This window comes from Halichoeres trimaculatus, unplaced genomic scaffold, assembly GCF_033239565.1.
Source record: "Halichoeres trimaculatus isolate MK-OKI-2021-1 unplaced genomic scaffold, fHalTri1.1 fHalTri1_scaffold_10, whole genome shotgun sequence".
Taxonomy (NCBI): domain Eukaryota; kingdom Metazoa; phylum Chordata; class Actinopteri; order Labriformes; family Labridae; genus Halichoeres; species Halichoeres trimaculatus.
In genome coordinates, this window is record NW_027437187.1 from 27,858,934 (window position 1) to 27,885,162 (window position 26,229).

Genomic DNA, 26,229 nt, shown 5'->3' on the forward strand with positions numbered 1-26,229 from the left:
GTGAATGCTTTTGCATATATAAACTGAGAGGGACAGTTTAAGTAAGAGGCCTCGGCACATGAGATTCACATGCCCTTATCACAAAGCTAAACCGCTGCCCAGAGCTGATGTTCTTCAACAAGTGTTAGTTTGGAGTCAGCAGATATATTCTACTTCTCTTATTTTCAAAAACTTTGACATAGATCCCATTTTCTTACACCTGTCTTACTGAATGTGAAAATGTTTTATGACCATGAAAAATGTTTCTTTGGAAGTGAGGTTTTGACTTCTCAAGATGTTTTATATTGATCCTTGTTTTCATTTTAGTTCATCTAAGTTTTTATATAAGAAAACATATTTGTAAAATAACTTGTACGTTTTTTAAAACAAAGAAAATAAAACCCTATTCATGGATCTAACCGTCTCAACCTTTATTTTAATATTTTATTCGTTTTTGAAGGGTTGAACAGTGAAGAAAAATAAACAGTTTTGCCCTCTTTCCTGAACAAGCCCTTAACATAGAACACATTCTCCCTGTAAAGCAAAAAAAGAAAGTGAAAACGAAGAATAGATAAAATTACATCAATATATGATTGGATAATAATAAAAGTAAAAATAATGATATTTTTTTTAAATGACAGAAAACTAATGATCAGGTCATGATAATAATAATAATAATAATAATAATAATAATAATAATAATAATAATAATAATAATAATAATAATAATTACAGAAAACTTTTTTAAAAAAAATCCCGGAATTGATATATGAATAAAGTTTTCTTGTGGCAGAGTTTAAAAAGGTTTTTTTCCTGATCCAGAAGCTAAGTTTTAAAAAAAAAAAAAAAAAAAAAAAAAAAAACCAAACAAACCATAACATAGCGTATCCTTTTTGTAACAGACGGTGTAGAGTCAATGAACACATCTTCATGCTCTTCAAATAAACACTCTCAGTGAGTTTAGTGATGAGGTGATAAAATCCTGCACTGAACTGTGATTTTTAAAGATTTTTATCAGTTGAGTGCACTTCAAGCTTCTAGCTTTGAGCTTTGCAGGCCTCTACTTCCTGTCTGTATGCATACAATGACTGTTTGATGTGAATGTTATTATTTGACTCGTGTGAAAAAAGACCACACTATTACACCCACTAACTACTCTGTACTTCATCACATCCTGCATGACAGTAACATATATCAAACTGCGGTTCACTATGATGAATGTGCACACAAGCTGCTGCACAAAAATAATCCCTACACATGGATCAAATGTAGAAACAGAAACAGTAAGTATTGAAAGAATAGCTGAAGAAACAAATTTCATCAAACTAAACTCCTTTAAAGGCTTTAATAAGTTACCTAAAAGTGAGCTTTTCCAGCAGATAGCTTTTTGGTATGAGGGTTAAAGGGTTCTTCTGGATAATAGGAGTTTAGAGTTTGGTGTTTGAGCCCAAATGCAGCATACAGAAACACAAAATACCAGTAGTGACTTTTAATCAAAGAAATTCCAGCAATGAACAGTGATAAACAAGACACTGGTACTCAGGGAAAAGAAAGAGAGCTTTGTCAAGGAGGAAGTAAGATCAACACTCTTCAGAGATGTCTATGCTAAGTTCTTCCCCCATAACCTTAAGAAGTCTATATCTTCCATGGAAGACTACTCCTTGTACTGTTCTTACCATTTCCTGATGCCCCGAGGGAGAAGGGGGACAAAGCCTGTAGAGCCTAGCTTCTTGTGACTGGGTTGGTCTGGTTGGGCTGGTCAGGATGAGGATGGTGGGAATCTTTGATGAGACTGGTATCTAGGATATGGTGAGCAGACCAATTACTGAAGGCCCCACAGCTAGCTCATCTACCTCATTGGAGATAGATCTTACGTTCCCAATAACAATGGATGGAAGGACAAGTCAGTGTTGTCACTTCTTAGCTCACACCTGAGAACCAGCACGTCGTCCTCACCTCCTTCTCCTCACCTTGTGGGAAAACGTCAGGCCTTGCACCAGTTAGCATTGACATGCTACAGGCTGCTATCAGCTGATCTCAAATGTAAACTTTGCAGCCATGGTTCCATGCTGGATTTCCAGACAAACACAGGAGCAAAAGTAGTAAAAATATCACTGAAAACAAAACCAGTTTGGTGTCCATGAACAACAAATGAACCATACAAAGTAGTGGCCCACTCAAAATGCAAAGATAACAAAAAGAGATGAAAAAATTACAAGAAGCAGACAAGGAAGAGAGAGCTGCCATCACAGGCAGCTACTTGGGTGGCACCTTGCAGTTGTGTGGTTTTCTTGTTACATTTTATTGAAACCGTTTAAAATCAAGGTATTGGTAGACCATAAAAGAGGTAAAGTGTAATATTACATATAACAGCTCAGCAATGAATGTAGACCCAGGTCCCATTGTACTACACACAGGATTAATGTAACACAGCTACATGGAACCTGGGTTACACATGGACATCCGGGGGTTTCCACACCTGGGTGCCTGGGTAACTTAGGCCCCACTGCTGATGGCCTTCTACACTTCAAATTGACTGGTGAACCTGGGTGACAGCTTCTTGTACTCCACCAGGGGTAGCTCTTGGGTAGACAATCCCACTTTCTGACCTGCTTGGAAAGTCAGGGCTTGTGTATAGTGGCGATCAGCAGCTGTGGTGGCAGAGTGTAGGAGGAAGGCCCTGGCTTGGACCCAGGTCCAGTGACAGTGATGGATGAAGGACTGGACTGACGGTCAGGAAACCTTTATCTTTAGTACAGGAAACAGAGGAGGCTGGAACTCATTGGCTGAAATGGGGACAGTCCAGTTGTAGATGTGGTCAGGGTGGTGTGGGTATATTCCACCCAAAAGAGCTTCTGGGACCAAAGTGTCATCTCAAAGTCCTGGTTTTTGTCTTCAGTCTGGTCATTGGACTGCAAATGAAAGCCCTGGGAGCAGAGTGACCTCCAGAACACAGACAAAAACTGCAGGACTCAGTCAGAAACCACGTAGACCATGTAGTCTGAAAATGTGAGGTTGCCACAAAAATTGCCCCCCCCTGGTGGAGGACTGCAGTACAGGTAAAAAAAAAAAAAAAAAAAAAAAAATCCATCTCCCCAGCCATTTCAGATAGGCTGTGGTCAAACTTAAAATATTAATACACCTCATAGGAATGTTCACATATGATTGTTGTGGTGTTTTGTAGATATTATTTGGCTGACTTGTATTCAAGTCCTCTGTTTACTCAAAAGTTTTGTTTTCATTAGCTATAAGAGGTTAAGAACAAGGCTTCGGGTCACATTTAACGATGATTGACAGCTGCCGTTCTTGTGTGTTCTTATCGGGGATTGTAAAATATATCGGGAGGAAGAGCCATGAAGAAATTAGACACTTAAAAGAAAAAAATATTTATTATTTTTGTCACCTCATAGCCACTACTGTGCAGACGCTGGCTGCCAATGGCTGCGTCTGCTTAGAATCTGTAAGGCTGTTTCCTTGGCAGAAGGGCACAAAGTGGGCAGGAGTGGTCATCGAACAGTGGCAGGCCAGTTACAAAGTCTAAGGAGATGTGAGACTGTGGAGGAGGCCAGTAGGGCACTGATGTGATGGTTAGTCTCCAAACTCCAGGAACTAGACTGATAAAATACGGAGAAGAACTGTGGGTAAAAGACAGAGAAAGTTGTCAGAGAGGGAGCAGGATAAAAACCAGGACTCAGTCTGCTGAAAAACAGAACAGGCACAAATGCAAGAAAGTCATATATGAAGACTGAGAAAAGGGGAGGTTACTGTACTGGACAGATTGCAGATGAGCTGCAGCTAGGTGCTCAAATGCACTGTGTAGTTTGATAAGTGGGTGTGTCCATCAGTCAGAGATCAGTGGAAGAGAGGTGAGTGGAAAATACTAATACCCAGGAGAAGGAACTGTGATATGACCACAGAAGTGCATTGATTTGGATGAGAGCATCTGCTACAAGAGATTGTAACCAACTCAGAGGGCACAAGCAGAGCACCGTAAAGAGCTTAAGACGTACGAGTGAGCAGATATGAGTTCTCCTGGAATCAGGAGTGAGACATACAGCTCGTCCTTCCTCACAGGTAAATCTGATTACAATGTTGCCTTTATTTGAGCAGTCTGTTTATTACTTTCTATCTGAGTTTACTACAAATGTCACAAAAACGGATGGGCATATTTCTCATGCTGACCTTAAGCAGAGGCGAGTGCTCATGATATGAAGAGGGTGAAGTTTGCTGAATTAACCAATGACAGAAAGTTGAGCTACCTGTTATGACTGGTTAGTTGTTTGCCAAAGGCTGGCACACACCCTGTATTAAACCAGAATTTAACAATGTTTATCAATAGGGGCACCATTTGTCCATGAACTCAGCTGAACATGTGGTGCTGACCAATCACACATTGGTTCTCAATACCATCCCAGTTTGATTTTATTTTCTATTTGAAGCTCTTGCATTCTCATGAAAAAAGATAAGACATTTTCAGCTTAAAAACAGTTCTGGCCTGAATGAGTACACAGTGCAGTAGTTCAACTCAGTAGTTCAGAATATGTCATGGTTGTGAATTTTGCACGAACAGAGGCACAGCTGACCTAACTGCCTGGAGGGCAAATTGTAGCTATTAGTGAGGAAGCTTAAGCTCCACCTTAAAGGTCCCATATCATGCTCCTTTTCTGCAGTTTAATATGGATCACTGATGTCTTCATGAAATGGTAGTAACATGTTTTGGTCCAAAAAGCCAATAAATCAAGCACAGCAGCATTGTTTCCAGGCTCTCATTGCCCCTCTGTTCAGAACGCTGTGATTTATTTGGCGTGACCTCCATACAATGTTTAGAGAACAGGGAAGCTTGTTTACCGTAACATTACAGGCTAAAACAACAGGCTAACCACAGCTAAAGTTAGCATCCTGAAGCTAACACAGAGACAGGGGACACTGAGGAAAAGCTCTTACATCTGCTCCACAGCACACAGCATTTAAAATACTCACATTTCCAGGGTCCGAAGTTTGTTGGCAGATGGTTGGTAATGCGCCTGGATTCAGGACCAGTCTATTCGCTAGCCCTCTGATGTACTGTACTTGGAAAAGCAGTAGGCCGTGAACTGACTAGCACACACATGCACAGTTTTACTGAGTGTAGCTGGCACATTTCCTTGATAAATGAACTCTAGCCACTTGGGGGGTTCTGCTCCAGTAGACCAATCAGGTCAGAATTGCTCCTGATTGGTCAAAAAAGGGAATCGCTGATGTCAGCAAACCCGGAAGTTCCGAACGGCTTGTTTTAGGTCAGGATTTTAACAGTCACTAGCACTCCTAAGTACAGGTTTTGTCATTAAATATCACATTTTGTGGGCTGGGAGGAAAGCCAAAGACCCACATATTTCACTAAAATACTTAATCAAGTGATTTTTGCATAATATGGGACCTTTAAGTCTGAGGCTGAGTGAGGATTCACCAAGATGTGTGATTCTTTGTCTTGGCCAAACTGTTTCACATGGTTGGCCACCTTTTCTCTGTTATTTTCTAGATCAAATGTATAAATATGAGGTCACCTGCCACTCTGAATTATTGGTCAAGATGATCCAGGGTAGCAGGGTTAAAAAAAAAAACTGATGGGGTGGTCGTAGGGGTTGCAAATCAGCTCAAACCCCATTCCCATAAGTAAAGAGGCAAGACAGGGCTATGCAGTTTTTTGTATCGTACTTGCTTGGTAAAAAAAAATATCCCTTCATCCTCTGATCTTCAACCTTTATCTTTTTTTTTTCTGAATACAGCATCCTGGTTTTCACCCATCAAGAATGAATTCAAAAAGAGCCATCTTGTGTCGAACACGGTTTTCTGCTTTCTCCTGGTTTGCCTGGAGGGGTTGACCGAAATGGAGTTTTGGTGTCCGTGCGACTCTCAGTGGAATGTTTATTTTTCTGCTGCCTTCTTTACCGTTCCTGCTCTTCTGGTTTTCCTGGTGATGTTGAGCATTCGAGGATGCAGGGAGCGTTTGAGAGAGCGTTTGAGAAATATGCTCTTCTGCATGGTCCCCTCCGTCGTATGGCTCATCCTGCTGTTCTTTGACGGACAGTACCTTGTCTGTGCTAAAACATCGTGGTCAGGAAGTTACGTCGCTCTTGACGGCGTAAGCTCCAAGAGATGGTGCAAGCCAGACAACCAGAGCACAACGCAGGAGTTACAGAAGAAGTCTGAGCGATGGGTGTCTGAGTCTCAGGTAAGGGCCAGTCTTCGTTTAACAAGAAATGAGGTGTCAGACAAATGTTTGGCTGGAGGCTGAATTTGTTCAAATGATATCTCATGTAGGTTGAAATATCTTTTACCTTTAATAATTATAAGTGATCATGTGGATGAACAGTATAAACTGCCACCTGATTAATCATTTCACACCATGCAGTAAAAGTTACATGTACAAATCAGTGAGCAGTCATGTTGGTACATAAAACAAACTAAAAATGTGAAATAACCCCAAGCAGAGGAGTGAACAGCTACGTGTCTGAACAAGTCTGGAAGAAGTTGTCAGGCTGTCCTCCAATACGAATATTTTAAATGGCATGTTAGATGCCTGTGGCATGTTGGCTCATGAAACAGTTGTGAAGATAAGAAAAGATTAAAAACTGTCCTAGGACAAGTGGAATTGTGGGATTTTTCCCACACAGACATTTAAAGTAACAGCCTCAGTCTTTAAGAGACAAAACAAGAGCCCTTAGTTAGCTACACAACAACCACATTTTTATTAGAAGTGTATAAATGATCATTAGCTGATTGTAAGAGTCAAAAACTGTTTGATGACCAATTCTCACGTATGCTACAGTACATGGACACGGTACAAAAACCGTGTGACTCCACTGCTGGCCATTGTTAAACTAAACTGTGCAACTGCGCACAAGCCACACCCCCATCAGTTCCCACCCAATGCCACGGTAACTCACATAAGTCCCAAAATCTGCAGCCAAGCACCACACCAAAATGAAGTTCAAACCATGTCAACAGAACCCATTCCTTTGACAGAAAACAACAATTACCAATTAAATCAATATTAACATATTAATTATTTAACCACACTTAAATAGCTAGAACTTGTCTCATACAGCTGATGATTGGTGAAATGTTACTGTTCTATGAGGTAATAGGAATCATTAATAATCTGTGAAAATAGCCCATTTTACCTGAGAATTATTGCAGAAAATGAACACAACTTTTGTTATATATCAATTTTGAAGGTTTTATTGAAGGTTACTTGATTTTGAGGCATTACCATTAAACTAGTCTGAGCACTTCAGAAAAAGGGGATCAAAAAAGTCAGAGAAAGTCTTCCTAAATGATATTAAATATCAGATTTCACAGAGATCCATGAAGAAGTTGTCAAAGTATGCTAGTGGTAGCCTCATTGAAAAATACAGACTAATACCATTCATAGATTATGCCTGTTTATCTACAAGAAACCCTGTAATAATGAACAGATCCGGGAGAGGTGTGGCTCCAGAACATCACCACCTACAGAGACAGTGATATGGCATCAGGGGACCAGTGTGTGTCGCTGGCAGAGGAACTTAATTGGTTCCTTGCTCCCTTTGAGTCACCACAGCAACACTCACCTGCCCTGCATCCGCCAGGTTCCAGCATCCCAACACTCACTGTGGAAAAACATGAGACGGATGCTCCTGGCAGCAAACCTTCTGAAAGCCCCTGGTCCAGATGGAGTACCGGCAAGGTGCTCAAAGCCTGTGCCCACCAGCTTGCCCCCATCTTCCACAGGTTTTTCAATCTTTCCTTGGCCCAAACAGTCATATCATGAAGTGCTTCAAGAGACTTGTTTAACAGCACATCAAAGCTACTCTCCCCTCCACCTTCAACCCCCACCAGTTCAAATATCAAGCAAACAGATCCACAGAAGACGCCATTGCCATAGCTTGCCACTCTGTGCTGGAACAACAGAGCTAAGTCATAGGGATGGGAATCAAAAAATGGTTCCTGTTGAGAATCGAAAAGAAATGTTTCAATCCATCAATATCATTAGCCTTTGTGCTTAATGATTCCTTTATCAATTCTTTACATTGTGCTGGAGCCGCCGGGCCTTACGTCGACTAGTCTGCTGCAGCTATCTTAGCTTAGCAGTTTCATAACGTTTCCCAAGAAAACTCTGATTCAGGATTTTCAGTTTGAAGTTTTACTGAAGAACTGACTTCATAAAGAAATGTACATTACTCTCTCTCAGCAGATTCATATTCAGTACATTTGAAATGGTGTAAATCACCTTATTTACCAAAATAACAAATTAGCGCAAGCTTAATGCTAATGTATATAGGAAACTGCATTGATATGCTAGCAGTTAGCGTACATCAGTATAACTTTAGCTTCAGAATAGAATTTTAACTTTCATCACAGAAACATATCACATCAACTCTTTGTAAAAAATACTGAGAATTTCAAATGTCAAAAGCTAACAGGTAATTGAAAGGCTCATGGCTGACTTCATAACTACGGAAAGCTTCCAAACAACTTAAACCATTGCTATAACCACTTTGAGACACTAGATGGCCTACTTGAATTATTAATATATTACAACACAGTACATCAACGTCACATTGTGTGCACTTTTTACCTGTTTCTGTATAATTATGCCCAGAAATATCCAGACTCGGGGACCAATTACATTTTATTCACTTACAGTATAAACTCAATTAAATGTTGTTGACACAGAAAACCTGTAAAGCTACTTTTTGTACCAAGAAAATTCACTACAGGAATTAATAAGGGAATCGATAAAGAATCAGATTGATATGCAGAATTGATAAGGGCATTGGTATTGACAAAATCTTATCAATTCCCATCCCTACTATGTCATGATGCTGTTTGCGGACTACAGCTTGGCTTTCGGTTTAATCATCCTGGACATCCTAATCAACCTGGGCCTCCCTTCTCTCACATGTGCCTGGATACAGAAACGACCTGTCCATTGAACTGCTGCTTACCTTCTACCTCCATCCAGAGCCTGCTGACGTACTGCATCACAGTTTGGTACGAGGAGTAGCACTGAGGCAGACAGGAGGAGGCTACAGAGGGTCATCACAGCAGCGCAGAAAGTTGTTGACTGCCCTATCCCCTCTCTGACTGACATTTACACCTCCCAACACCTCAGCAGGCCTCAGCTATCAAGGACAGCTCACACCCTGGTTTCCATCTGTTTGACCTATTGCCCTCTGACATGTGCTATAGGTGAATTAAAGCCAAGACAAACAGAGTCAGAAATTGTTCCTTAGCCAGAGCCATATCCACCCTAAAGTCAAACATTTACTGATTGTCATACATTCTGCACACCACAATATCCCAAACATATACTGTGAAACAACTGTGAAACCTATTGCACTTTCTTCACAATGTGTGCACAGGGAGAACATGCAAACTCTTCTTTTCTATGACCAGTCGAATTGTTATTTCCTGTTTCTTTTTGTCTTGTGGTCCAGGTCATTGGAATGGGCTTTGTTCTTGTGCTGACCTTTGGATTGGGGATTCATCTCATCTACACCAACTGCAAAAAAGAAGACCCCTCCAAAGGGCGCCTGATTGAAAGCTAATAACCAAGATTCCCTGACTAACCAGGACAAGGATGGCATTGAGCTCTAGACATCTGATACAAGACCTGTAAAATGTTACACATGCAGAAGCATTTGATAATGGGGTAGGAAGGCAGCTTCAGAATGATTGTGGAACTTTCATCATTGCATCTCTTCTAGTATTTGAGGGAATCATTGGTTGTAATCTGCTGAAACAGCTTATTTTCCATCATTGATACAGTATGCAGAGTTGCAAAGGAACAATTTTGCTTTCAGTCATCGTTTAAAGGCACTGTGAAAAACTTTATGAGAGATCCTGAAATAGGCTCAGCTTCATATTTTTGTCTTTTCATTTTTCATATTTTAAAATGAGATTATCAGCTCCAGACTTAGTTATTTCCAAATGCTGTTTCTCGGTATACTTGAACACAAAATGCATTTATGGACATAAAGGCCCATTAGTCAGTTGGCCTGATAGTCAGAAAATGACTAATACCAACTTAAAGCTAAACTAATTTTCTGACTAAGCCCTTCTGACAGTAGAGTAGACCAAGTGGGAAGTGAAGGAACTCCTCAGTTTTAGCGCTAGACTGAACAGGTTGCCGGGGACTTGATAAATGAGAGTGCATGCTGTTAGCACACAGTCAACACGCTACACTACGCTACAAACTAAGTTTTCAAACTTTGCTTGTTATCACATTCGAAACAATAGCGCTACATAGCTACAAATAAATACATCACTTTGCAATTTGCATCCTGCAAAAAGTCTTGGACAAAGAAAAGTAGCGTTGAAATATCTGCTCTCCGTTTATTTGGTTCCAAAACAAATGCAAAAGTTATGTCAGGGTCACATCTTCATGACAGAGAGTGATAGTGCTCATGGCGAAACAAACTCTTTATCTCAGAAAAACAACGACCATTTCTGGATGGTCTTCGCAGCGCCTTTAAATACTTCTCTGCACTGCTTTGATCTTTATGGTGACAGTTTAAAACTAGCTGACAGTCTTTTATTTTGATGTTTGTTTGTTTTATTAAGCTCATCTATTACAAAAATGAGGGTCTTTGATCAACATTTTAGCAGTATGCACCAATGAAAACATGAAAGCACAATAACTAAATGTTATCCGCTGTGCTAAGGCAGGTATTCTGACATAAAAAAAGAAATCACAGTGTTTCGTACATAATAGACACTTCTGTTAGAAAAATACAATAAAAACATCAGAGACAACAGACATCAGAGAAGGAAACAGATTTAAGCACAAGGACAAGACTGGTTTGATCTGACAAATGTGAATGTTCAAAGGTTAAGTTCCCACACTCTTGATGTGTGCTGGTAATTTGTTTCAAGTTTACAATACCATTCGATTAAATTCAGTAATATGTTTTACATAAATAAGACAAAAATAATCAAAATTCTTAAAACTGTCAGTGTTGAAATATTACACTTGCTTAAATGTTCTTTAAATGTTAATGGACATGTAGAGGTTTTCTGCCCAAAATGTTGACTTGATGGGTTTTAATGTGCTTGACTTGTGTGTGATCAGGTTGTAAAACAACGAGTTAGACAGAATCACAACATGCATGTTACCTTTTGCTGGTTAATTGGTAGGTTTCAAAAGATCAAGTTAAGATGTCAATATACACATATATATATTGATAAAACTCAAAAAATAAATCAAACAAGAAGAAAATGAGTCAATTTAGATGTATTTGAAACTATATCACATGCACAAGCCTTAACCATGTTCACAGATACTCCCATTGTTTTGTTTTGTTTTTAAGAGGGAAACACAGTTTGTCTTTGCTGTGTCATTTCTTATATTGCTATGATATAATGAGATAATTCTGACTGATTTCTTTTTTCACACATTTTCTTACATCACTCATTTTTAACTTTTTTCCCAACAAAAACAATCCTCCACAGTAACCTTAAGATTATAAAACAAACATATGCAACAAGACAAATAACCGCTGACAAAGCAGTGATAACATCCACAGAGTTATAAACAAACCATGACATTTTGTAGGACTGTGTCTGTAGATGACGGGCTCCTTTATGTCTTATAACATATTCTATCCAAAACACTGCCTGGTCCAGCGGTTTCATGGGCTGATCCCTGTGCAGCCTGGAGAGAGTCTGCATGTTATCCCTGTAAGAGGAATCATAAAGAGCTGCCTTCAAGGCCTCTGCAAAGATGTGTCTGTCAAGCACAGCAATATCCACGATCACTGCTCCTCCCTTTGCTCGTATCCTGGACAGGTTGTCAGGCTGGTCGAAGAATAAAGGAAGTCCAACGACAGGCACTCCGTGGTAGATCGCCTCCTGAACCCCATTGGTGCCGCCGTGCGTCACAAACACTTTAGTTTTTGAATGCCCTAAGAGGTCTTTCTGTGGCAGCCAGTCAACCAGTAGAGTGTTGTTCCCCAGGTTGGCTGGTCGTTGTCCCATATACCTCCAGATAACCTTCTGAGGTAGCTGGGAAAAGGCTGCAGCGATCTCCTCAGTGACATCTTGAGGAAGTTTTGCAACTAAAGTCCCTAAAGTCATTACAATGACGCCATGGTCTCCAGAGCTCTGGACAAACTCCTCTAAGTCTGCAGGTAGTGGCTTTGGAGGCTTGCACTGAAATCCACCCATGTAGACAATATTTGGCATTGTTGGACGTGGAAATTCAAAAACAAAATCATTCCTCATAAGCCAGATGTCGGCATCAAGGAAAAAAGTTGAGTAATCCACATCAGGACCAAAGTATTTCTCAACCAGTGGTTTGTAATGAGGCTCTGTCATGTGTGATAGTGTGTACATCCCAAGGACATAACTCAAAACATTGCTCACTCTTTGAAAGAAGCTCATCTTATCTGTGAACTCTGTCGCAGTGAAAGGAATGTATGACAGAGGAGATGGGGCAATAAGGAAGTGAGCTTCACCTTGAATGGTCCATCTGACATTGAACACAAGAGGAACCTTAAGCCAACGCGCCAGCATGGCCCCTCCACCAATACCTGGGTCGGTCAAAACCAGGTCATACTTGTCTTCATGCAAAGACTTCATCAAATTTTGATCTTCAAACATCTGAATGACCATTTCACTCATCCCCTTGTGGAACTGAGAGAACTGGTCCAAAACCAGTCGCTCCAACTGAATACGAGTCCAGATGCGTGACCACAGAGATGTACTCTTACCTTGAAGACGGATCTCCAGCTGTTGATGCAAAAAGATTTCAAAGTTTTCTTCAAATCCATTAGGCCTGGGAAGTGTGACGGAGGTGTAGAGAGGAGACTTCTCTTTGATGTACCAGCTATCTGACGTCCGGATCACGGTGACCTCGTGGCCTTTAGCGTGAAGCTCCTCTATGAGTACTTTCATGTTTACCCAGTGGCTTCCATCCAATGGGAACACCAGGATTTTGCCCCCTGATGCACTGGAGAGTTGAATTAGGAGTAGAGCAAAGGTGAGCAGTAACGGATGAGGCACCTTCATACTGACGTCCACTGGAAGCTTCAAAAACACAATAATACAATCACAGAGGTCAATGCCTGGCACAGATGATAGTCTAATATACTCCAACTTGAACTACTGAAAAGGAAAATAAGTAAAAACATTTCTCATACATGAAACTATTTGACAGATTTACACTTTTACTTCTGCTTTGGGTTCATTCCTGTTTTTCTATCTCATACCTATTCATGCATTTTTCTCTTTGTAGTACTAGTTACAGTTTTTCTGATTCAGATTTAGCCTCAAATTAAAATTTGACACAAAATATGTTAAATGACAAGTAGACAAGGCCTTGTTTGATACTTTATGTATCTAAGAATTGTTAGCCTTTCCATCAAAGTGACTTTTCCACTTCTAAACCCCCCAATTAATGTTGTTTATAAAGTCACATTTGACCCAGCAATTATCTAACATCTTTCATCATTTATCATGACAAAATAAACAAAGTCAAATAGTCTAAGCTATTTCCACCTCTGAAGTCACCACAACACTAAAATTCAAACATGTGATTAACTTATGTCATCCCAAAAAGTTAGTGCATTAGTTTATGAGTCTTCTTAACACAAAATGTCTGTTCAATATCATGGCTGATTACTTTTCAAGAGGTAACAAATCTTTTCAATCAACACTTACCTGAGTCCACTTTTGCATGGGAGCCAATTCACCTTAAACGTGTCAATTCAGTTATGAGGTGAGTTATGCAATACTGCTGGCTTTTTGCACACCTGGAAAGAGTGTTGAAGCCCCTCCTGCAACAGCATGACTGGCTGACAGGTAGTAGTAAAATGCTCTGTGTACTATGCACAGCACTGTTATGAAAGGAGGTGTGTAAGGCTGCAGATAAGGGCAGTGTTTTGAAATGTGTTTACTGCTCAGGGCACTGCTGCAACCAAAGTTCATACTTATATTTATCTGTGGTGCCATCTAGTGTCCAGGCAGGGTAGTATCTACTCAAACCATCATGGCTGTTTACCACGACTGAAATCAATGAATTCTGCACACATGGTCTGTAATAACACTGTATTTCCTCAAAAATGTTTTTTTTAAAAAACAAACACATTTTTTAAAGTAAAACTTAAGATAAAATCTAAAGAAAACATGCTCCCATTTGAAAACTGTCACATCACACCCATCAAACATAAAAATGGAATAAAATCACAACATCATTAAATTAGTCAACTAAAAACCTGCTATCACCACTTTTAAAACAACTGTCATACATGTTGCATACTGATTATACCTGGGTGGTAACTTGTCATAGATTTGCTTTTTCACAAATTATCAGTTAGTGGATTGATACAATGCAATCTTGGGCTTTAATGCAATGCCATTTTCTGTGTGGACTGTCTTGATTTTGCAGGTGACCTCTTAAAAGGTATTTTCAAGGCTGTTTTATTGCACAAAACAGAATTTTAATGCACTACAACAACCCCCCCACCCATCTGCTCTGCTGGTAAATAGATAGCAGAGGAGTTGGAGAGAGGTTTGTTGGGTAAGCCATAAAATAACAGTTTCTATTACACCCTCAGCATTCATTTTTTTTCTAAATGGTATTTCCTAAAGGCAAAAGTGCTCATATTGGAATAATGCAACATTATACAGCTGTAAAAGCCTATATCAGCTCATATTGTTCTCATATTGTATTGGATGTATCAGGTAATTCAAATGTAACAAGGATAATAAATCTATGAAAAATATATTCAGATTGCTGTGTTTTTTGTCCATGGACTGAATCATTTTTTAAGTGCAGTAGGTGGCAACACATGGCTATGTAGAGCTATTCATCACTGTCAGAACTGTCTTTTTATAGCCCTATTTAGGCCGATATTGGATTGTTAACATAGATACTGTTTGAAACAAGATTCTTTGATTAGTTTCATGCAGGAAGTTTAATGAAGGAACACTTTTTTCAACACACAGCAAAGGAGCAGGGGGTAGAGGAGGACTGCTGATGTGGTTTCTTTGGTTATACAATAAGAGTCCACATCCAGATTGAGGAGGACCTAATCTGGAGCACTAGCACCACAGCAACAATAATGAAGGCACAGCAGACTTTACTCCCTGAGACTCCAGTAAGAACCAACTGCAACAAAAACTGCTTTTTCTTCTGTTCTTTTTTTTTTTTTTTTTTAATATTTTATTTTTTTTTGCACACTGTCTGAACTCCACTTTCACCACTTCCCAAAAGAATCATCAGCTGTCCTCTCCCCCAGACGAACTTTACAATTCACAGTGCCATAAAAGAGACCAAAACATCTTTAAGGATGAATGGGATGAAAACCAGGACCAACAGATTTTTTTTATTTTTTTTTAAAAAAGGTTTTACCATGGAAAGTAAATGCACTTGATGCAAAAGTGCACGTAAAATAACTGGGTTCAATGCAAAAGTATGAGTGCTAAGTGCATGTGTTTTTATCTATTGTTTTTATTATTATTATAATTATTATTATTCTTTATGTTTATTTATATCGTCTTTTTATTTTTTGTACTGAAATGGTTTGCATTTCAATTTCGTGTTACAATGATAATAAAGATATATTCTATTCCAACATAAAAATTGATGGAAAAAGTCAGGGTTATAAGATTTATTAGGGTACCATGCATGTGACAGAAATAATATAAGAAAGACATTTTTACAACAAAATCATTTAATTTGAACTGAAGTTGAATAGTGAGAGTACTGTGTTCATGATGAACCTCACCCTCCAGCCCTTTGTTGTTGTTCTCACGCTAACATGCGAGATCCGTAGACCCGACTCACTGCGCGGTCACATCCCGCCCCGACTTCCCCTCTGCCAGCGGCCTGCTGCTTTGAGATGAGGAGAAGATGTCGGTGTCGGGGCTGAAGGCCGAATTGAAGTTTCTGGAGTCAATTTTTGACCCAAACCACGAAAGATTCAGAATAATTGACTGGAAACCCGATGAACTCAGTTGCCAATTTAACGTTACAAGGGAGAAGCTGCTGATCATTCACTGCAACATCACGGTGAGTCCAGGCCAGCTCTGCGCACCAGCTAAAGCAGCTACTGACTATCAACTGAAACCGAATCAGTCCGGGGGAAGGGTTCTTGTTTACCACTTCGACACGGAAAAAGTGTCCGCTTTAACTCCCTTCGAACTAAGCCACAAATTTCAGAATAACACGGCAGATTGATGAAAACGAGACCCTTTGAAAAAGTATAAAAGAAAACGTCAGTTACGACGCTGCGGTAGCTTTTGCTAGCCTGAGAGTAACGTTGACGCTAGCTTGTCTTGTTAGCCAAGAAAAACTGCGTTACTGTCTCAGAGGCTGGTAACTTTATAACTACTTGACATACGTATCCAATTTCATGCGTATTTAAACTCAACAATCATGGTAGTGATTTTGTTGGCTATCATGTATTTTAAGTGACATTTATTTGAACAGGCATTGCGCTGATTGCTGGTTTCACTTCTTTAACGTGAAACAGGCGGTTTACTGGAATGTTGTTCCGCTGTTTTCTGCCATTTCAGTAAATAGTCCGGCCCCTCTGACGAAGTTAACTGATATATATCAAAGCTATGACGCTAGTCCTCTTTTTTTCAGGACAACTTATTATACAGATCGCGAGATATTGTTAATATAGAGGAGTCATGACTGGACTGTACTGTTCCAACCATGTAATAATGTGAGCTAAGCTGTACAGGCGTGTATTTTCTTGGTCTGGCATTTAAACAACATGCGTGCAATTTTAGTCATGAAAATATTCGAATAACTCATTAACCACGACGCAATAAAGCAGCTAAAGGTCACAAATTTAGCCATTTGGTCATGATAGTTGTAGTTATAGGGTTTAGACTTCACACTAGCCACATTTACCTGAAACAAAAGCCTAACCACATCCTCTTTTCTGAGAGGAAAAAAACACCAACTAATCTTAATTGTCTAGTTTGGGGGTAGGTACAAACAGGCATGTTGAAATGTGGCACTGTTCAATTTGGCACCTAAAGTCTGTCACTCTGATCTGCAGACTCATGTAGGGTTGAGGTATTAACTTTAATTTGATTGATGCCATGATTTTAATGCTGTCATTTTTGTATCATAAAAAAGTAATGAATATGACATGGAGAAAAGTTAGGTGGTTAGACTCTCAAAGTAAACTGTCAACTATGAGAATATTTTTTTTTTTTGTACTAAACATTATTCTTTCCTTGAAGGATAAATGGAGGGTATCAAAAACCTTAACTATTTGAATAAGTGAAAGAAGAACATAATAAAACACATTACAGTTTAAAACAATAACAGGCAACATTTTGCATACTTCTAACGCTGGTGTCTCAAATTTAATCCCATCACCACAAATCTTTTCTTTACTTTTTCCTCGCTTATCTGTCCTGGTCTACATAGAGTTCTCACCAGAGCCAGGGCTGAAAGGGTGCTCTCTGAACTCATATCTAACAGAAATATAGAAGAAATACTTGAAAACAGGATTTGTTTCTGTCAATAAAAATGCAAACATGCTGTGTGTTTTGTACCTGAGATGAGATGTCACTACAGCAGAGGCGGAGCAGTTTCTAATGATCAGGAGATCCTTGCAACTTTGTTGGCGTGCTATGTCATATGCAACAGCGCAAGTCCCAGCAAATAAAAACAAACTTGAGGTTAACTGTAGGATTCCCACTGAATTTTTAATCCTGAAAAACAGGTGTCAGTGTCAGGACCAGAAAGGAGGAACTGCATGTGCCATATTGATTCCATGAAACTTGTAAATTTGTTCATGGTACCAAAACGGAACCAGTTTTCAATACCAAACCCTGCTCACATGTAGTCACCGGTGCCCGATTAGCTGAACCCACCTGATTTGCCATCAGTAATGGGTAAAAAAAATGTACAAATACAAACAGGTAAGGTATGTAGTACCTTGTTTTGAAAAAGATCCAGTTAGACTTGATTGAAAGTTGAGATATTTTTAAAAATTCACTTTGTCAAAGATTGTTCCAGAAAGGTATGTGGCTGTGTGAAATGGCGAATGGTGGCTGGTTGTCTTAATGCTGAAGCCTTGTGCATGCACTCAGTTGTCCTCATCTAAGGTGCAGGACAAGTTCTCGTACATATCACAGTAATCAAAGTGATAATCTAACACTCATGTCATCGTGTCTACAAGTCTCCATTCTAAAATGAAAATTTCTCTGCAAAGTGTAAACATCATAATCTGACTGATTTGGGTTGCACATCGAGACATAACTTCACTCTTGCTCAGCCGTATGACTGTACACAAATTATGTATCAGTACAAACCATCTTTCCCCGCCTGGAAACCTGACATTTTTAGTAAATTGTGTACTAAATTACAAGTTTTGAACATGAGACATTTAGATCTGTAGATAGTGCATTAACTATGCCACAGTCCAGCATTTTTTTTGACCCACATTATACAGTCATTACCATCTAAAGTGATGGTTCATCACTCAGCCACTTGTCCTCAAGTGCTGGAGATACTGCTGCAGTACAGTGTGCATTCTACTGTGGGTGGCTGTGTGAGCGAAGAGATGTGATCTGAAATGATCCAGAGCTTTGGATCAAAGTTTAACATTTTAGATCGATAAGTATAATACGTGGTGTCGCGTTGGCAATGCTCTGCACAAAAGTTAAAAAGTGCAATAAATCTTTTATCACTGAAGCATCATTGGATGAACTCCCATGTCTCACTGTGGACTCTGTTGCAGGAATCATATCCCTCAACATCCCCGATATGGTTTGTTGAATCTGATGATCCCAGTCTGGCTGAAGTTCTGGAGCGTTTAGAGGATGTGAGGAAAGGCAACACATTGGTAAGTTGGCTGATGTGGATCAAGTGTCACAAAAGTGAACCTCCAGCGTCTGTCTTCAGTATTGATGGGTGGTTTTTCTGCTTGTTGCTTGCAGCTCCTCCAGCAGTTGAAGCGCCTCATTTGTGACCTCTGTCGGCTTTACAACCTGCCACAGCATCCAGATGTAGAAATGCTAGATCAGCCTCTGCCTGCTGGCCCAATCACCCAAGACAGAAAGGTACTCACCTACAACAATAAAAAAAAAATCATGTTTGTGTTGTGTTTGTCAACTCACATTGGTTTCATCACACAACAGCATGGCCCACCAGATGAGGTGACGTCAGAAGAGGAGGAAGAGGAAGAAATGGGGGAGGTGACTGAGTTTACTTTTTGAAGCTCAGATAATTTGTATTAAAAGCTAAATGTCCAAACTTATTTTATGTACTACTTCTGAACATGAATGATCTGCGCTCACAGCAGGACATTGACCTGGACCAAGACCTGGACCATTATGACATGAAAGAAGAGGAGCCAGTGGACGGTAAAAAGTCTGAGGATGATGGGATCGAGAAAGAAAACCTGGCTATTTTGGAGAAGATTCGTAAAAACCAGAGGCAGGATCACTTGAATGTAAGTGCTCATGTAGTTCAGGATTTCCAGATCAGCTTCTACTGGATGTTGGCTCCATTTTTTTTAAATTTGCTTTTTTGATCCCAAATCCATATTTTGTGGGGCTGAAGCTACACAAAATGAAATCTTTAAGAAGAGCTTTGGAGCTTTTGGCACTTTTTGATAGGACAACTGTAAACACCCTTTATTTTATCAGAGGTCCAAAGGATGTTAACTATTGATTAAATTCCACCTGATGATAAAACTATTAGTGTTTGAGTACTTTGCATTTTACCAACTAATCCCTATTTATCAGAGCCCAGCACTACTACTTGATAGTTTCACCACACAAATAGACTCAGGAACAGTTTCTATCCAATAGCAATAACTACCTTTAATGCCATAAAACCATCCTTAACATAACACACATACTACAGCAAGGATCGTGCAATGATGACGACTTTTTAAGCTACTCATGGCACTGACTGTCAGACACGATCAAATCTTTTTGTATGTGTAACAATGACAACAAAGTACTATTCTATTCAATTAACTATACTAGGGATACTAAACATGATAATTTCTGCTTTTATTCTTCCAAAATTACTGCTCATATGTAGAGTAGCATGCAGACCCATTTTTCCTTTAACTGCCAACACTCTCAAGCACAGTGTTTTGATAAAATTAGGGCTTGCTGTTCTTGTTAACAGATGTTTCAAAAAGAGATCTGACATTTTACCAGTCTTTATTGTAGTTGTCTGTCTCTCAAAGTGTTGAAATTGTAACTTGTGACTTTGCGACAGATGGAAATAATCAGAACATTCATATCAGGGTCTCTAATTACAATCATCAAGAGCAGCTCAGTGTCTCATCTCCCCTGTCCAGGCGATACACCGTACCATCTGTGTGATTCACCTTTTTGTGATTTATGTCACAGGGTGCAGTGTCAGGCTCTGTGCAAGCCTCCGACCGCCTAATGAAGGAACTCAGGGAGATCTACAGATCACAGAGCTACAAGACAGGTGATTTATTTCCTTACGTAAAAACAGTGGAGAGGTTATTTTTAAAAAACCACCATCAGAAGATCAAAGTAAACCTCTGTGTTTGTGCTGCTTCACAGGTATTTATTCAGTCGAGCTAGTCAGTGACAGCCTTTATGAATGGCATGTCAAGTTAAGGACGTAAGTTTTCACTTTATTTTTCTTCCATATCTATCAAATATTTCAAATAATTGATGAGGATCTACTGACGCTTTGTGTTTTCTTCCAGGGTAGACCCAGATAGTCCGTTGCATAGTGACTTGCAGGTCTTAAAAGAAAAGGAAGGAGTGGACTACATTCTGCTCGATTTCTCTTATAAAGTGAGTGCCATGATGATACAACAAAGCAATTCTCATTGGATGAAAGATTTCCTCAAGTACTTTTCTCTTCTCTGTTACAGGATAATTTTCCTTTTGACCCACCGTTTGTACGGGTTGTCTCGCCTGTGCTCTCTGGAGGGTGAGTGGGCAATGATCTTCCCCTGCCCTATTAGTATCTTAATACAAAGCTTTTCCTTCTCTGGGGTTTTTCTCATTTAATTAGGCAACAGTGTTGGGTTTAAGTCTAGTTTGAAGAGTGTCACTCAGTATTATTGAACAGAAGCAAAAATAAAACAAATTCAGGCGGTCTTAGTTCATTTTATAACCCATGTACTGCTTGGAACTGTTGTGGTTGTGTTGTTCTTTTGCTCTACACACTTCCAAAAGGTCACCTCAGATCCTTTTAAGAGGTACTTCATGCTGTCAGGTGCAGAATGGACTGTTTTTTTGTGTTGTGTTTTAACCCACTCATGCTAGTCTTTAAAAAATATTAAAAGCCTGATTTAATACTTTATTTATGTTTTTCACTTTTTGAAAACCATTTCTGTTTTTTATTGGCAGTTATGTTCTAGGAGGAGGAGCCTTGTGCATGGAGCTTCTCACAAAACAGGTGTGTAAAGAGTCTGATCCATATTATGACACACTTTTTTTGTCATCTCCAACGACAGTTTGAATGATTTTGTGACTTTTTGCTTTCAGGGCTGGAGCAGTGCCTATTCCATAGAATCTGTCATTATGCAGATAAATGCTACTCTGGTGAAAGGAAAAGCCAGGGTGCAGTTTGGAGCCAATAAGGTGGGAAATCTCTTGAATCAGCTCTTCAGTTGTCATTAAACCACGTCTCAAGGCAAAAGTGTTTTATAGTTAGGTCAGTGACCTCGTGCAAAGATAAGTTGAAAAGTCAGCTCTTAGAGTGAGGCGTGAGTTTCATTTAATCCGTTAAAGAGGGAAAGCAAGACACATTCTACTCAAATGAGAAAAAAGAAAACGTATAACTAAGGGGAAGGGTGAGGTGTGCTGTTTGGACAAGCTAAAGAAATATTACATGTGAGGTGCGATGAGGCTTGCTAACATTTACTACCCACAGTGCCAGCACAAAAAGTGGACAATAGGTCTCACCATAACACTTTTGGGCTTCATACTGACAGCGAGACAATACAGGAGCACAAATAAACGCCCTTAAAGTTTCAAAGTGAAAAAAAGTTAATAATTAACCGATGAGAGATCTTGGCCTGTATGCACATATTTAGGGATCAAATGAATCTATGGAAAAGTTTGACAATGTTGAGATATACAGCTGATTACATCCAAGATGCACCAAGTACTCATGTGCATTTCAGATTTGTGGATAGGAGTTTTACAGGAAGTTCCATATGAGGTTCTGCACCTGCCTCACCTTTAGGCAAGACAGTTTCTGGCTAAGTTTTGTCCTGTATGAGGCCAACGCTATGACCAAACGGGCCGTTCCATTAGCGGTACGTTCAGACCAGTGGTCCAGTTTGTGTAATGACAGGATGTGCATAGAGATGACCCAGATGACTTACTGTGTCTCCTTTAAATCTCCTTTAGCCCTGTCATGTAATGTACTGTAAAAAGAGAGTTCAGTGAACAGCTTCAGCTGCTGTTTGTTCATTTTTACAGGCCAGACACAGACAGAAGAAGGATTAGAGACGTGTTTGTTGTGGTTCTTTAATGATGTTATAAAGAGTTTGAAAATTAAGACGTACTGCATCATGCGCAAATATTTCCTGACTTCTAATGAGAATTGAACATTGCTTTTGTGCTTTCTCCTGATTGCAGTTATGCAGTTCTTTCTTCTTTATCTAATAAAAACATTGTTTGTTTTTCAGAACCAGTACAATCTTGCCAGAGCACAACAGTCATACAAATCCCTTGTGCAGATTCATGAAAAGAATGGTGAGTAAATGTTTCTGAACTGTTCGGGCTCCACAGCCAATCAGCATTTGAAACTCAAAGACGTTTGTCTTTATGTGTTTCTGCAGGCTGGTACACCCCCCCCAAAGAGGACGGATAAACAGAGCTTCTTCCACTATGCACTGAGAACATGTCTTTGGGTCAAAGTATCTTGTTTTTCTTTTGGAATATCCCCCCCTCTCTGACTTATACGGGGATATATCATCTTTAGCGCGGAAACCATCTCGTTGACTCATCTGACAGGTATTCCTTTGCCCCCCGCTTCGGGAAAAGACTCTTATATTCTGGTATCACTCGGCTTCTCCCCTCAGTGTTTTAGTGAGGAGGATAATGTGAGGGAATCACTAGTCCTGTTTTCTAAACATGCTCATTTGTCTTTTAAAAAAAAGAACTTTTCTCCCTTTCAGCGAGGGGAAATGCCTTTTCTTTTAGCTGCTTTGACAAAGTGGGCTTCACAAACTTTCAGTCACCCCTCTAAATGGAAAATTTGAAAAGAAGATTGATAAGGAAGCTCTTTTAGAGGCACATTGCTCCACCTGTTCTTATTAACCATAACCTCTTTTCTTGTGTTTTTCTTTTGAAGTTAACTGGTACATAAAAGCAAGCGTTATTTTTAAAGATTTCCCTGGCAATTCCTTTTCTCTGTTTTTAATTTCATCCTCATAGATAATAAATGAGCCAATTTTCAGTTTCAAAGCTTCTCTTTTGAATCAAGATGACCGAATACCACCTCAATCTTATAGTCCTTATTTACTGATAAAGAGGTGTGGAGAATCCAAGAAGAATGTGTGTGTGACATTTTGTGGTGGTGGTTCATCTTAAAACAGTGTCAAAGGACTTAAGATGGGAGTATGTGTTGATATTTTTACAGCATCATTTTGGAGGCTCGATTAGACCCAGTGTTCAAACTCTTTTTGCCTTATTTCTGTTCATCTGACAAGCAGGTGACGCTTGTCTCGGCTTTAAAGAACGCCGCTGAATTGGATGGTCGGTGACTTTGTTTAAGCAGAACTGTGCTGGGATGAAATGAAGGGTGATCGAGTGTGTTTTATTTTCTTCATCATTCCTAACGGGTTTGCAGCAAAACGCGTAAAGTCACATATTCCAGACAAATACTGATTGTAGAAGTTTCCCTGTGCCCAGTTTGGATTTGATACCATTGCCATGTTACATGAAGTTGCACACAGCTGAACTAAACTCCCCTTAGTTTTCACCGTCAGGGCTTCCTTTGTCACAATAAAACACTTCAGATGTGTTTCAGATTGTTGCTTTTAATGTGGTGAAAACTCACCTGCAACACATTTTTATTTCAACTTCAACCACAAGACGCAATACACTGCAGTACGTCATCAGTACTGCAGGTCCCCATCCTTCAGGACACACACTGTATCGATCAATCTGTTGGCTCTTTTGCAGTTTATCTGTTAACACTGTCTGCAAAAGTACGTTTGAAAGGTAACTCAGGTAACAATACTTTGAAGGGGGATCTGAACGTGCACATTTTGTGTTCTGGGTTATTTTCTTGGATAAACCAACACTGTCTTGCAGGTGTTTCTGGGTATTTACCTGCTGATCTGATGTCAAAGAAAACACAAAAAGCTTTATGATAATATGGCCACATGTTTAATCTAAGTAAGAGAAGATGTTAACATAAAGATTACAGTAGCATGATGACCATCCAAGCTAATAGCTCATCAATACAAACTGCTGTCATTCTTTGGCTTCTGCTGAAAAGTTCTGTGTGTGATCTTCAACTATTTCTGATACACAATTTTTGCACAATGGCAATAATGTGCCTGGAGAGGTCAAATCTAACACACACATTCTTATCAGAATATTTTGATCAGGACAATAGTTTGTTTCTGTTTCTTTAGCACACTGCTTCACATCCTGTCATTACGTCTGTTACAGTGGAAAGGTGGAGTCATCTGTTTTTCCTCACCTCTTAATAAGTCTGTGTTGTTCGGCCGTACAGGGGAGAGTTTTGTTTCAAGTTTAGTGTTCAGATCCGTCTCCCCCTCTGCTTCACATCCCCTGTCTGCCTGTGTGATTCCCTCCCTGAAAAAAAAAATGCCAAAACTCTGCTCAGAGGGGACGTTAAGAGATGATGATGTTTTAAGGTGATGCCGTGATGAACAGACTTGCACGCTTCTCTTTCTGGACTGTGAGTGGAAAAGCTTCATTTATCTCAACTGTTGATTCATTTCCTGGCACCAACTAACAGATGATCAGGTCTGGTGCCGCTGGCTCATGTTGGTTTTGTTTTATTTTTCATTTTCCATTTGAAGAAATTTTGACCATGTACAGTAATTTGTAAACTTGCATCAAGTTTATGAATAAAGAATTTTAAGATTATTTCTGGTGTGTTGTTCTTTTATTTGATTCCATGCAGAAATAGATGAGTTTTTGACTGTAGCTACATACATGGGATACTGAACTACTAACCAGTTTTTGCACTCCTGTAGAAAGTAGACGCTTTACTCTGGCTGATTTTGACCTGTACATGTGTAGGTGATTATTTATCTAAAAAAAAAGTCATACTGTTGTTTTTCCAACCATCAAGTGACTTTGTCTTCAAGAATTTTCACTGAGAAACACACATAAAAAATATTTTCTGCCACTCCTTATTGGTTGCCATGTCTGGTGCTGACCCTGCACCAGATGTATAGGACTTTAAAAATACCTGTGTAGAAATGCTGTTGGTTTTGTTTGCTTTTGTAGAGGAAGCCATATTGATATAAGCAATAGGGGAAAAATCTCTCAGAGGAGCTTTAAGTTCCTAAAGTTTCAATTTAAAGCTCAAAAAGAGCCCTTAAATTTTAAAAATGAAATTTTAAAACTGATGGCATTGATGTCTCTGTATCTAAAAATGGGTAATAAGTCACTTAAAATTGAGAATTAAAAATATTTTCCAAAGAAATGGCAGTTTAAAATTACAGAAAGGTCAAGGGATACTGAGTTTGTACTTTCGTAGGTTAAGGTGGTAAATTTATTTATTTATTTTAAGACATCTGGCTTAAACGCAAGAATTATGTTGTTCCTTTAAAAATCAAGAGGAATTCTGTTTTTTCCTTAGAATTCCAACTTTGATCCTGGGGGTAAAATTCCAATTTGATATCAGACATTTAGAATTCTATATAAGAAGCCAGATTTCTCAGATTAATGCCAGTATTGCTTGCTTGATTACTTTAATTTAATGAATAATTCTGATTTAATTTGACTCCTGACTTGTGATTTTTTTTTATTTTTTTTTTCTGCCAGTGTTGCCTCCCCAGTGGCCTCTTCTTCAAAATATCCATGACACACTTGAATTTTTTATTTTTTTTTTAAACAAAAGGTTAGATTAAATCCCTGCATGAAATCAACAAAAAATAAAGTATTTATTGTTAAGGATATTAACATATATGAAACGTGCATTATTTGAGTGTTTTTTAGCTGAATTGAAACTTAAAGTAATTTTTTTTTTAATGTAGGCATTAGTAAAAATGAAATCTGCATATCTATATACTGTATGAGGGCCGAGGGAAG

General features: G+C 39.2%; 1 protein-coding gene and 1 pseudogene across 2 annotated transcripts; one reads left to right on the top strand and one right to left on the bottom strand.

Moving 5' to 3' along the window:
* Window positions 1-11,409: 11,409 nt before the first annotated feature.
* LOC141796297 (UDP-glucuronosyltransferase 2C1 pseudogene) lies at window positions 11,410-13,011 on the bottom strand (annotated as a pseudogene).
* Window positions 13,012-15,736: 2,725 nt separating this feature from the next.
* On the top strand, window positions 15,737-25,056 carry LOC141796298 (ubiquitin-conjugating enzyme E2 Q2-like). Of its 2 annotated transcripts, none has more exons than XM_074677334.1 (13): window positions 15,737-16,015; window positions 18,714-18,818; window positions 18,913-19,035; window positions 19,114-19,170; window positions 19,278-19,427; window positions 20,344-20,428; window positions 20,527-20,587; window positions 20,676-20,766; window positions 20,847-20,905; window positions 21,328-21,376; window positions 21,466-21,561; window positions 22,617-22,683; window positions 22,770-25,056. In XM_074677334.1, exons 1-13 carry the CDS (start codon window positions 15,857-15,859, stop codon window positions 22,799-22,801), a joined length of 1,134 nt encoding a protein of 377 aa, XP_074533435.1. In that variant the 5' UTR covers window positions 15,737-15,856; the 3' UTR covers window positions 22,802-25,056. The 2 variants fall into 2 exon arrangements, with proteins under 2 accessions (XP_074533435.1, XP_074533434.1); XM_074677333.1 differs by having other exon boundaries at window positions 15,739-16,015; window positions 19,275-19,427.
* Window positions 25,057-26,229: the final 1,173 nt, after the last annotated feature.